Source organism: Colletotrichum costaricense, assembly GCF_030867565.1.
Source record: "Colletotrichum costaricense strain IMI 309622 chromosome Unknown Scaffold_4.1, whole genome shotgun sequence".
Lineage (NCBI taxonomy): Eukaryota > Fungi > Ascomycota > Sordariomycetes > Glomerellales > Glomerellaceae > Colletotrichum > Colletotrichum costaricense.
The window spans coordinates 741,511-754,710 of NW_026848233.1; the positions used below are offsets into that span (position 1 = coordinate 741,511).

General features: G+C 50.7%; 4 protein-coding genes across 4 annotated transcripts; 3 read left to right on the forward strand and 1 right to left on the reverse strand.

Moving 5' to 3' along the window:
• Window positions 1–1,491: 1,491 nt before the first annotated feature.
• CCOS01_04277 (uncharacterized protein) lies at window positions 1,492–3,019 on the forward strand (the record flags this gene model as incomplete). The annotated part of the gene is made up of 3 exons (XM_060452459.1): window positions 1,492–1,552; window positions 1,613–2,687; window positions 2,749–3,019. The coding sequence occupies 3 exons, from the start codon at window positions 1,492–1,494 to the stop codon at window positions 3,017–3,019; spliced, it is 1,407 nt and encodes a 468-aa protein (XP_060316417.1).
• A 746-nt stretch (window positions 3,020–3,765) lies between these two features.
• CCOS01_04278 (uncharacterized protein) lies at window positions 3,766–4,470 on the forward strand (the record flags this gene model as incomplete). The annotated part of the gene is made up of 3 exons (XM_060452460.1): window positions 3,766–4,032; window positions 4,086–4,358; window positions 4,411–4,470. 3 exons carry the CDS (start codon window positions 3,766–3,768, stop codon window positions 4,468–4,470), a joined length of 600 nt encoding a protein of 199 aa, XP_060316418.1.
• A 2,817-nt stretch (window positions 4,471–7,287) lies between these two features.
• On the forward strand, window positions 7,288–9,496 carry CCOS01_04279 (PhoD-like phosphatase; the record flags this gene model as incomplete). The annotated part of the gene is made up of 7 exons (XM_060452461.1): window positions 7,288–7,762; window positions 7,816–7,941; window positions 8,003–8,159; window positions 8,213–8,313; window positions 8,362–8,490; window positions 8,549–8,658; window positions 8,711–9,496. 7 exons carry the CDS (start codon window positions 7,288–7,290, stop codon window positions 9,494–9,496), a joined length of 1,884 nt encoding a protein of 627 aa, XP_060316419.1.
• A 435-nt stretch (window positions 9,497–9,931) lies between these two features.
• On the reverse strand, window positions 9,932–11,569 carry CCOS01_04280 (uncharacterized protein; the record flags this gene model as incomplete). The annotated part of the gene is made up of 1 exon (XM_060452462.1): window positions 9,932–11,569. One exon carries the CDS (start codon window positions 11,567–11,569, stop codon window positions 9,932–9,934), a length of 1,638 nt encoding a protein of 545 aa, XP_060316420.1.
• Window positions 11,570–13,200: the final 1,631 nt, after the last annotated feature.

Genomic DNA, 13,200 nt, shown 5'->3' on the forward strand with positions numbered 1-13,200 from the left:
AACCTCGACTTGGCACTCATCTGAGCCTCCCTCTATCTTTGGAAATTGTAGCAAGAATGATAGGCTTCTCCAGAAGTCGCATACTTGCCAAGATAAATCGTGTTAGGAGAGACCATGTCGTCGGTAGTTTTGTACCACGACGGGGAATAAACTCAAAGTCCGACGGAGTTCTTGAGTCGTGAGTGCGCCCAGCGGGTGAGGAACACCGGAGAAGAAGATCCTTACCACGAGTGCCAAGATGAAAATCGGCATTGTAAGCTACTGAAAAGTGTCCGGAGAGCGACTTAGTCTCTGCCTAGATCGTGGAGGTATAAGCCTCTTACCACCAACCCGGATCCGGAGACTACGGAGAAACCTACACATAGCCAGCATTAGTACCCATCTGTGAGTGATGGTAATTGGTGCTGCCTCCCAGCTCTGCAAACAGTCTGACTGTTTGAGAAGAATCGTCCTGAATCTCCCAAAAACCGAGCTTTCTGTTAGTAGGTAAGTTCATCGTCTGGTTGTCTCTGTGGCCCAAAGGCTTGCTTGAATGCTTTGGCCTCAAATTTCTGTCTTAAGATGAAACAAGAACACACGAAGTGCCCTCAATTTCAGTCGCCGCACAGTCTTTCGAAACTCGTGCTGTGTCCTACGAAGTTGCGGTTGAGTTCACAAAAGACAACATACCTTAGGGGATCACGTCTGTCATAGCACGAAGTCTTCTTAAACAATTCATTGCAATCCGCCACTTGATGCTGCTTATGACATTCTAACTCTCTTGCAACTTCATGGCTTCCATAATCAATCAACTACCAGTGCTCTGGAAGGCAGGTGGTGACCGCGGCAGAATTGGAATGAGAATGCTGGGTGCTGTTTCGGCGCTCAACCAAGTTCTACAAAACTTTCTGTGACTGCCGTGGACGTGATTTGCAAACGCAAAATTCAATTGATGTCGAAGTTGGCCTCTATAGTTCGCGTACTTGACACGCAATCAAGACGCGTTGTTGCACAAGTCGTGGATTTCTGAATTTTGTGTTATTTGGTTCAAGTTCGGATGAGAAATCCCAGATGAGGCCGTTGGCTTCGGTCAAGATTCCTCCTCGGGTAGGGCGGACTTGGCAGCTACGAACCTACTACCTAATAGGCAGGTCAGACGATTTGACCCTGCATTAAGACCCTGCGATTTCAGCTCTTCGGGATGCTTGTAATTTTGTCCACCAAATCGACCAGGGGCAGGCGCCCGGTCTTCGTGAGGAAATTGTGATCAAGCCTTCTATCGTAGCCAGTATCCCGACGGTTGGTTTGGTAGGCAGCAGTTTATGCGTTAACCATCAGGCTGAAGCTTATTTTGCCAGCCCTACCTCCTGGTGAACGGGCATGTACCCCAATGTAGGTAGCTAATTCAGTGGAGCTTGGGATATAACGGGGGGATTTGGTCGTCCTTAAGGAAGTCAGCGCCCGCTCTCCAATAGGTATGCTTGCGACTGATTGTAGTTCGGTCTTTGCAACATGTTTGGGTCGTCGCCTTGGAGAAATGGGTTCTTATTGGCCCTCATTGTTGGGCAGCATCGTAAGAAGACATGAAATAAGGCCTGCCCGTGATTTGACTAACGACCCTTTGAACCAACAGAAGTCATCGGCCAGGAGTGTGGTTCCGTGGTGATCACGTCACAAGCGGATGCAGATGCATTGCGGAACTGTCCCGAGATCTTTGGAAATGTTACTGTCATCACTGGAGCATCCGCTCAGGAGATTGCCCTCGAGGGAGTCAAGGTTATTCATGGCGACCTTGTGAACGACTCTCAATGCCCACAAGTTTCAGCGCAGTGCATTGGATACAACCACAGTATCACAAGCATCTCTTCCAGTACCATCACAAGAGTCAACGGTTCGATGATATTAGCATACGACGGATGGATCTCAGGCCTCAGCTTTCCAGAACTGCAATCGGTCGGCGAAAACTTCGTGCTTCACGGCCTGGAAAGCTTGAAGTATCTCGACGTCGACCGATTAGAGTCAGTGGGATATATGCGACTCATGTATGCACCCAAATTGACGAATTTGAAATTGAGCGCCTTTCGAAATATCACCGGTATCACGAATCGCGACGGTTCAATTGATGGTAGATCCATGGAGCTCGGGTTAGGCGGTCTCGAGTCTCTCGACGCATTCTTCAAGGAACCTCAACTCGGAGTGGACGACGTTTCCATCTACAACTCAGGCAAAGTCAAGCGCCTTCAGATTGGCGCCGCGAAGATTGGCAAGGTGAAATTCGCCTATAGCACATCCGGAAAGCCAAACAATCTCACGCTGGTGCTGGGCGGATCTGGTATCTTTGAACAAACAATTGGCAGTATTCAAACAACATACAGCCTTAACGGCATTGAGCGGCTAGTAAACCTCAAGACGTTGAGTGTGGGTAGCTTTAGTAGCTTCGGCGGCAATTTTTATCAGCATCTCGATTTACCTTTCGACCATCTGGGCAATCTCACAATCAGGAACGAACGGGACTTAGTGTGGCTTTCGGTTCCACCACAGGCAGAGCAGTGGGAAGACTTCAGCCTCGACATCGGATACAACCTCAACTTGAATTTATCAACAGAGTATCGAGTGTCCGAAAAGGGTGAGATGATACGGTCGTGGTACTGGCCCCGGCCAAATATGGGAGAAAGTTACCTAAGGGGGAATTTGTCTAAACAGTTTTTGTAAGCTCTTTCGTGTCTTCGATGATGATGTGGGACGAAAAATACTAATGATATGTTGAAGCGATTCCTACTTTGAGTTTCGAAACAAACTCAGCAAAGAGGCGCTCGCCAACCGGACGGAATACCTTCAAATCTATGCGGAAGGCTCTTTTTCATGTGAGCCTTTCGATAAGCTTGAGAAGAAGGCAAGCGGGCAATACCATGTAGTTTGCTCCGCACAAGATCGCATTGATTTGCGTTCAGGAGGTTTGGTTCAGGCCAAAATTCCTACGTTTGGGTGGATCGTGGCTGGGGTGATTGTGATAACCGGAATCATATCTGTCTGGGCATAGATACTTTTTAGTCAGGTGTCTGGCTAACGACGGAGGGATTTCATGCAGTCAGCAAGTCAGGTCCCAGCAGTGATGACCTAGAACTGCCCAGCTCCTAATAATAGATCCTCCGACTTCGTTCTACCCCGCTCACATCGTTTAGGATTGACGCTCAGTCATACTGTGAACTGACCCCAACTTACATAGGTATTTTGCATTTTCCCAGGTGGTCTCCTGGTTGGATGGTACTGAGAAATACTGATCACCTCAAACAGTGTATGATAAGCTACCTCAGAAGCAAGTCCGCAGCCTAGAAAAGGTACAGCGTGAATCTTAGCTGGTCTCCATTCTTCCGCAGGTTTTGTCGCCTACGAATGATAGATATCTTCAACGCCAAGTACGGCTGGAGAGGAAAGGGGGCGGGAAAGGCTGCACCGAAGGTTCCTTGTCCCTCAAGACCCCAACCCGAGGCATGGGATGTGCCACAAGCACAAAATGCAATGTACTCTTGCACAATAGCGGTGGAAACTAGGGGCTTAATCAGGCCTATCAGATGAGACTTCTCCCGTCACTTCGCTCGATTACGTCAGTCTAGGCTACCACCCGAAGCCTTTCTGCCAAACAGCCTGATTAACAAACGTTCGCCGCAGACTTCACATAAGGTCGAGCAAGCCGAGTTTTCCCTCTCATCCGCGTGCTTCTCTCATGAGGATTTCAAAACTCACCAGGTTCAAAATTCACCAGCCAAGAGTTATCGTCTACAAAGAATGTCTACTACTTCCAATGCGATACCCACGCTCATCAGCCAGGAGACGACGACGATAACATTTTGCACATTCGGAACTGCAGCGGCTGCAGCAGTGACGAGGACCACCACCGAAACCTTCACTGACTGGAGTGGAAACGATGGTCCCAAGCTAGGCTATTCTCCTAATGTTCTAGTCAGCCAAGTTGAGGCTTTTGTGGACAATTGTACACGTTATTTAGATTGTGAGGTGACCGTTTACCCGAACCCAGACATCTCTGGGAATGGGGTAAGTCCGATAGCCTCACATGATATCAGAGACCTTACTTACATAGCCTACAGGTGCTCACGGCCTTTGTGGTGTCCGCCTATTTGGTTTTTGCTCTCGTTGCATGGGCTTACTGGTTTGGAGCCTTGCCGAAGGGTCTGGCTCGTAATATTGACCGAAGGCTCTTTTTCGCTCGCCCAGAACAGTCGGAAGATAGATGGAGGAAAATGTTCGTGGAGCTAGTCCTGATGCTCAGCGATCAACAGCTTCTGACCGGTCTCACCATCCTCATAGCCGGTTATACTCAAGCATTGGGGGCCAATCTTAGCGCCTATCACTGGAACGCCGTTATATATTTGGCGTGGCTTAGCTCAACAGTCCATCTCATGTCATTATCAGTACTTCGAGATAGACTACGGGCCAGCAGGGCACTACGATCTATTCGAGTATCCGCCATAATCTTGATTCTAGGACTCCTTCTCGTGGCCCTGGTTCCGACCGTCTCATCGAAATGGCCCGGAAATTTGCGCCATGAATATTTTGACTGGCGATTCATGCAACCAGGTCTACCTGTTCGTTGTTTTTGGGATACGCGAACTTATGGCTCAAAGAAACACAGTGATTCCTGGGTTTCGTATGTCTCCTTGATTGGCGCCTTCGCCTGGAAACTGTGTCAATTTTTCGACAGTAGTCGGGATTGGGTACAATTTTGGGGAAGATCCCAATTGGAGTACTTTCTCGAGATGGCCGCGAAGCGCACACTACAGAAACCGCCAGGCTGGCGTAAACGAGCCTTGTATAAGGCGATTATCAGTATCTATATTGTTTCAGTTGCTTGGCTGGAGCTTTTGGAATCTTTCATGCTCACTTTGTTCCTACTCGCATTTACTTTGGCATGGGATACCTACCAGCTTTTCTCCAGTAAGAGTCAAGTTGGGAAGGAAATACGGTCAGCTGAGCGAGAAATGGGCTTTGGTCAACTGCTCCCTGTTCTTCTTCTTTCTCAACCTGTTTTCGTGGCTCTCCAGTTGTACTTCGGTAAGCGTGAGACCTGACGTACTGAGAACAAGGCCAGAGTTTTGTCACAGACTAAAGTATGTACTGACTTTAGTATTCAAGAACAAAGAGTACCCCAAATTCCTCCATCTTCAGCGATAGTCTCCGTCGGAAGCTCTACGATTCATCCGCGTCAAGCAGCAATGACAGCAGCAGCAAAACTATCAGACGTACTTCAGAACGATCGTGGGCTCCTATCAGCCTCAGAAAAGGCTGCCGGGCAGCTTCATGACCCAGTCATTGGTCATCTGTACCAATCGAAAACCTTTCTACGCCTCATCATCTATATGTCTGTAACTTCATTAGCTCCTGTGGTATTGCCCTTTATGTTACCTGCTAATAGGAGCCTTGCTATCGCATTTACAATACCTCCCGTCGTCTTCCTTCCATTAGTGGTCTTTCCTATGTATTTCCATCCGAAGTCTAATCGACTGAGGTAGTCGTTTTGTTCTACGAAGAATTCCATGAGGGCATGGAATTGTTGAGTCATGATAGCCCAATTCAAGACTTTGAGCCGTCTTGAACTTTCGAAGACCCCTTATTCGTTACTAGGTATAAGCTTTTCGCGGATGGTGTGTTCGAATCAAACCCCTGTTGTAGCTTCTGCACGGACAAATTTTCACTTCAATCTTCTTGACAAGGGACTAGTTAGTGTTCCTGAAACCTTGGAAACAATACCACTGCAAGTTCAATATTCTTTTTCAGAACTACATCTTCCAGGTCTACTACAGTGCATTACGGCTAGCTCGATTGTTCATGGGCATAGACTCTGTTTTCAAAGCCTGGTACTTCAGTAAGACGTTTTTTGCGAGCCATGTTTCCTCATTTTATATGTATGTATTCTTCTGGGAGTCTGTTGTCACGTATGGATTCACACGCATGAAATGGAGAATGCTCACTCTTACTTAGTCTTACCCTCTGCTTGTTCCGCACGGAAAGCAGGGCTGCTCGGGATGAGACCAGCCATATCAGAGCTCACGCATGGTCGTGGATAATTGATGAGTCCGGACCTGGGCAGAGCTGTCCAATCGGCCAGATCGCACGAGGTGATTTTGTGTGCACGAATCAATAATTTGTTTATTATGATTGTTCGCATTCAAGCAAGACATATAATTGGTAGCGATCTACTTGGTCTACATAGCGAAGTGATTGCCCAACATACTTCATAAGCTGGGCACCTCACTGTGTACAAGTCTTACCAAAACAACGTCCTTTGAGAGTCTCATTTCTCATCGAACACTTATCAGCGCGAGCATTGCATCCCGAAGGGTTACGTCTTTCATGTCAGGTACATGTACCTATTTCCTCCCAAAAGATTGACGCGTGAATATGGGAGGAAACAATGTGCGCTAGACTATGTTTGTTATTGCACCATAAGAGTGTAGTATACGAAGCTGAGTGCCATTACTTGTTGGGTGTAAATGTCACTTCGGCCTCCATTAAGTGTGGGAAGGGACTTGTATTGTACCTATGCAGAGCTAGATACATTTATCTTAGAAAACAAACAATATGCGCCAGCAGATTGTTGGATGTACGTCATGCTAAAGCGGTGTTCCGAAACAGCAATGTTTTTCCATGGAGAAGACAGGATATCTCTGTTCAGCAATATATCATTGATGACGCGACCCTGCTATGCACGAGTTGACAAAGGCGGGATCCCAGCTATGTAGAGCCGAAGAACCGGAGCGACGGCCCCACAGCGCCAAGACCACCAATGACCTCCAGAGCCGGGCGCACGTGTGAACCGCGGTTCAAGATATGCCATTCATAAAGAGGACTTATTTCCGTGCCTTGCAAGCCTGGTAAACCTATGCCCATCTCAGCACATGCACGATTGATAAGAAGAGGGGTTCGCGAATGCTACTCTGCGATAATCCCTGGTGATTGTCGTCATTGAGAGTAAGACTAACGATTCTTGAAATCCGGTGAAGGGATTCAATGTCCAATCACTGTTGAGATGATTACCCACGAGCATAGCCGTCTGAATAACGCACGTGGCGAGCGTCCATCCAGAGCGAGAAACAAACGGCCTGAGATGGAAGCTGCGGAAGCTCATCCTAGTATTCTCGCGCCTGGAAATTTTTGTAAACCAAAGTTCATAAATGGCAGCTCTCGCCGTCAAAGCTTAATGCTGATCCCTTCTTGGCAACCAATAAGTCAACTCTTTGTGGTCACTTCGTTCGCGTCTCAATCCTCCAGAGCGTGATAGCCACCGTCATCATGGTTCAGCCAATCTTTGCTGTCTTGGCTCTAGCCACTGGGGCATCGGCTGCTTTCACAGGTAACCTCAACTACCTGTCGCCGTCGAAGCACCATGCGTCACTTGGTGTCTCAATCAATAAGGTCGCTAAGCGCACCTACGCCAACTCCCACTGGGATCCAGCCAAGCTGAACTTCACGCATGGCGTGGCTTCCGGTGATCCGTACGAGGACAGCGTCATCCTGTGGACGCGAGCTGCTCCGACAGCTGACAATGACAAGAGCAACTTGACTGTCAGCGGCTACGTTCCCCTGTATGACCACAGCACGGAAGACTATGTGAAGAAGAGTGACTCTCCGGTCTGCGTTGATTGGAAAATCAGCACAAGCAAGACTTTTGAAGCTGTTGTTGACTCGGGTACTGCTTACACGAGCTCTGATGTGGATTATACTGTCAAGGTTGAGGCCAAGCGATTGGCGCCTTTCACGGTCTATTGTGAGTGACCACAGTTCAATTCGTCCAGGGAGGGTAATTGACTTGCATTGAAGACTATCAGTTTGGTATTTGCAACTCAAATAAGACGTCCCCGATTGGCCGGACAAAGACGATTCCTTCAAAGAACTCCCGAGTTGAAACACCGATCAAGCTTGCCGTCTACTCTTGCAGCAACTACCGTACGTCTTCGTGAACTTTCCATTCCAGAGTCCTTAGAACTTTCCAACTGACTTGGTGAAGCTTTCGGTTTCTTCAACGCGTACGGCAACCCAGTCCGAAAAGACTCGGTTGACTACGTGATCCATCTTGGAGACTACATCTACGAGTACGGCAATGGCGAGTATGGCTGGGGCAACTCGATCGGAAGAATTCCTCTTCCCGATCGCCAGATCTTCACGTCAGTAGCTTGTGTTACTTCTCTAGGGAACATTCCAAGCTGACTTTTGGCAGTTTGTATGACTACCGCAAGCGCATTGCAACCTACAGAACCGACCTGGACTTGGTGGCCAGCCACCAGAGCTTTCCCTGGATCCCGGTTTGGGACGACCACGGTTGGTAGCAGTCTTTCGTTATGCGCCACATTGACTAATGGGAAACAGAGGTTTCGGACAACACGTGGCGAGATGGTGCCTCAGAGCTTAACAACACTGAGGATTCTTTCATTGCTGATGGCGGTGTCTCGGTCGACCAGCGCAAGATGAATGCCGTTCGCGCGTACTTTGAGTGGAGTATGCTTACACTCTCAACCCAGTTTTGATGATGATATCGATACTAACGCCCTGCTAGTGCCTATTCGCCAGGTCGATATGGATGACAACCTCCGCATCTGGAGAGAGTTCAACTTCGGCAACTTGTTCGACCTCGTGATGTTGGATACTCGCCAGTACGATCGCGCTGTAAGTTTCACTCCTCTCCTATAGGAGTGTCAGAGTCTTGCTAACCCCCTAGATCACGGATGTCTACACCAACACCGACTACATCCACGCCATTTCCAACGACGCAAGCCGCTCCCTCATGGGACCCCGCCAAGAAGCCTGGTTCTACAAAACCCTTCGCCAAAGCTCGACCCGCGGTGCGACCTGGCGTGTCATTGGCAACCAAATCATCTTCAGCCGCATGAACGAGAGTCTGGCCCTCGGCGCCGAGAACCCGATGAACTACGACCAGTGGGACGGTTATCAAGCGAACCGCAACCGCACCTTCCAGGTCCTGTACGAGCAGAACGTCGGCAACAACATCTTCCTCGCGGGCGACTCGCACGCTTCGTGGGTATCGGATCTTGTCTGGCTTGGTGAGCACGAGTACGATCCGAACACGGGCTCCGGTTCCGTCGGCGTCGAATTTGCGGGTTCAGCTGTGAGCTCGCCTTGCCCTGCTGGGCAGAACATTTCGCTGGCGGCGGCGAATGCAGGATCTGCATGGCTTACGGCTGCGAATCGTGAGTTGCAGTGGCAAGACCTGTTCTACAGGGGATACTATGAGCTCAGCATTGACTACGATGCTGTGAATGCTTCATTCTTTGGTATTCCTACGACCAGGATCAAGCAGGGATACGAGATTTCCCTCGCCAACTTTACAGTGCTGGCTGGCGAGAACAAGCTGCATCGTTTGAACGGTACCGCGGCTGTTGGAGGTGTTGCTGAGAGTGGTAGCTTGAAGAACGGTCGTGTTGTGCAGACGAACCTGACGCATGACACTGGCAGCGGCGCGTACCTCAAGTACGACTCGCCTTGAGTCGGTGTCTTGAGAGAAGACTTCTAGGTTACTTATCAATAATACTTGAACTTATTGCATCCTTGCCAATGGCCAGCTCCTATGAGTTAAGCAATTCGAAACGGGCCTAGAAACCTCAAACCTTACTGCCCTGTCGTGAATACCACCGCATGCGACCCATGAACTATCAAGGGTTTGGTTAGCATGAGCAATATACTGCTGAATAGGTCACTCGATGTTTAAAATAAGGATGTGAGGCATGAAATTTTGACTCAATTTGAAAAGTCACCAAGACTCCAAGAAACACCTAAAGCTACTCCTGACATTGACCCGTGCGGAGGATATCTCAATGTTGCCACCAAACTGCCACCGGAAGCGTAAATCAATGCAAGCCTAAACACCTTCCATGTACCCACCATCGAGTAACGATTCGAATGCACTTCTGAAGTACTCCAATCAGTGAAGTCTGAGCTCACCACGAGCGGTGACGTTGCCACTAGCCGAGCCGCCAATAAGCATGCTGTTGAACACATTCGCAGCAGTCTCATCCTGAGTAGCAGCAACAGCCGCAGTTTGAGCCTTGTTGCAGCTCTCAACGGTAGCAGCAGGCGCCTTGCAGCTGTCAGAAAGGCGCTGGCAGATGAAGCCAGCAATGATACCAATCTTCTGCGCAGAGCCGTGGTTGAAGTCGCCCTGGTTGTTTGCGATGAAAGCCGCGGCCTGGCGATCGGGCAAGCCGTCCTTGAAGACGACGGAAGGGTCGCTGCAGGAACCGAAGTCGGTGGCCTGGCGCTTGAAGAAGCGCTTGCGGAGGTTGGCTTGGGCGCGGCACTGAGTGTTCTGCTCGTCGCACTGGGAGACCTCGCCGTCGAGCTGTCCACTGTTGACGGCGCGGGCGCAGGCGTTGTGCTGAACGTCGCAGGATCGGCCGAGGGCGGCGCCCTTTCCGACGAAGGTGTCACCGTTGACGGAGAACGGGCGGTTGCCGGAGCTCTGGATGACCGGGGGAGGGGCGCCACCGAGAGAACCGGTGAAAGTCTGAACGTTGTTGCCGTTGCCAGTGTTGGCATTGCCGCTGTTAGCGTTGCCGTTGTTGTTCGAGTTGTTTCCGTTGTTTCCGCCAGCAGTGCCGTTGTTGGCCTTGGTCTGGGCTGCGCCGTTGTTAGAGCTGGACGCATCGCAAGAAGCGTCGTTGGCGTTGGTGTTGGTGTTGGTGTTGGTGTTAGAGTTGGAGTTTGTGTTGCCGCTGGAAGGCGTGGCACTATTCTTAGCCTTGGCAGGAGTGCTTGAAGTCTGTCCTCCCTTAGCAGCTCCGGCCTGGCCGGCAACGGCGAGGCCAGTGATGTCGATGTGAGTTGCCTTCAGCTCACCAGTGCCGCCGGTGACGGTCTGAGTGACACCCTTAGCAGCGGCGGTGATCTCGTCGGGAGTCGCATCAAGGACAAGCTTCTTCTCAGTGAAGATGCATCCGGTAGGGTCGGTGTCAGTGTCGCAGCTGAGACCCTTGAAGGTAGTGTCGGACTTGTCACCAGGAGCGAAGGTGCCGCTCTCGAGAGCCAGCATGGGATCACCGCCGACTGCGGCCAACTGCTTGGCTAGCGCGAGAGCAACCTCCTTGTTGTTGGCTGCAGCGCCATCGGCTGCGGGGTCCTGGTGCTTCTTGGAGAGGGCGGCGATCTCAGCGTTGACAGGCTTGTCGGTGCAAGCCGCGCTGTTCACACCAACGCCCGCGGTGTTGCGCTCAAGAGTCTGGTAGACGAGAGCAGCAGACATGCCGCGGATATCCTTGGCGGCCTTAGCGTTGGTGAAAGCCTGGTCGGCAGTCTCCTGCTGCAGGCAAGCCAAGTTGGTGACCTGTCCGGCGCCAGTCTTGGCGGCTGCGTCTCCGAGGAGGCCAAAGACGGGGTCGGCAATGGCTTTGGGGTTCTCCTTGTTCAGGAACTCGCGGGTAATGTTGAGGAAGATCTCGTGAGAGTGCTCCTGGGGAACCTCACGCTTGCTGACACGTCTCACATGGTGGTGACGGTGGTAGGGACTGGCCGCCACGAGACCGACGAGGGTCGAAGTGGCGAAAGCGATAGTCTGGTACTTCATCTTGATCGAGATTTGGATTATCGACGGTCGAGAGTGATTAAGACAGAAAAGACCGGCCTTCTGTGTGCTGTCGACTGACGTGGTTTGAAGCGAAGAGTTGATTGTAAGATAGTAGAGTGAAACAAGGTCAGATCTGCTGGCGATACAAAGAATGGAAGAGCTCACAGAACTCGAAATTGAAAAGAATGAAACGAAACGGTGCAAAGAGAATGTCGTATGAAGATGAGAAGCTATAGCCAAGAAGAAGAAATTTGGTGCCGAGAGGGAGATCAGCCAGGTTTATAAAGAAGAGATTGGATGGAAAACATGATCAGAGCAGATCCTTGGTGAATCAGTGGAATTCAGACGGTCCAGAGCAAGAGCCTCATGCTCGGCCAGCTTTGGCTAGCACACCGTTGCGATGAGACTTCAAAAGTTCAGACAGACGACGCTCTCCCCGGGGTATGGAGGCCGAGGGGGACGAGAGTCGAGACAACATGAGACGAGCCGAATCGGTTAAGACGGCGACTAAGAAGATTGTCAGGTACGGGAATCTATCGGACCCGAAATCATGGTATGGCATGTGCAGGGGGTTCAAAGAACAGACGCGACGGGTGACCATGTCATCGCCAAGTCAACCACTCATGAAGCAAGTCTGGTGGGGGCGCGAGGCCGTCATGGTCTGAATTGGGCGCGACCAGCTAGCGAACGGCTATGGCGTGGCTGCATTTGCGTTCATTATTGCAACACGGGTCGCGATATCGGCTGAGTTTTTGGAAGTCTTGCGACGGGTGGTCGGCGCATTCGGTAAGGCGCCGCAGACTTCAGACGCCTCGACAACGATGTGGACGGAAAGATGAGGCGGAAGATCAGACAGAATCAGCCGCAGGTTGTCATAGAGCGAGTTTCGCCTGGGGTAAGGGTGGGAACGTTTTGTGATGGTGGCATGGGTGGGAGGGGAGAGAAGAAGGGGGAGGGTCTTCACCCGTGCGTCTCAAGAGGACCACCGCCGCTTATCAAAGCCGAGTTCCCCACGACCAAATGCTTAACTCATTCCAAAGCCAATAGCAAACCTCGGTGGACTCCGGATCGCAAGCTCGCCGGGCGGGTAACTGGTTTGTAAGGAGTCACTTTCGCATTCTCTTAGGGCTTAGCGCAGGGCCTACCCGCGCTACAGATGTCTGGAAAGCTTGATTACTGCGTAATTCTGTAGGCGAAATGTACTCCAGATGTGCCTCTTCTCCCTGAAGATGCACTTTCTGCGGACAAGGTCACCCTATTCGGGATGTCGCTCCGAACAGCAGATGGGATTCAACCGATCTTGCTCAACGGAGATTCTGGCCGCCGTTCCTGGCCAGCTATGATCCGAGTCCGGACGATATTGCCATCTATCTCTGCATCCTCTGAAAATGAGAAAAGTTGCCGCCAGTTGGTAAGCTTATTGTGGTGGACAAGCGGGCATGCCCCTCAGTGCCTGCAGGAAACTTCACGTCAGATCCAGTTGTCAAATGGAACTCAAAATGCTCGACAACCTTACGGATGCAATTGGACCCCCAAACCACTGTCGCCCAGCTCCCTTCGTCTTCTGTGGGAATGCGAGCATGACACCATCCCACTATCTGGCCAGAAGTCTGTCTACCCCGTCGCGGGAC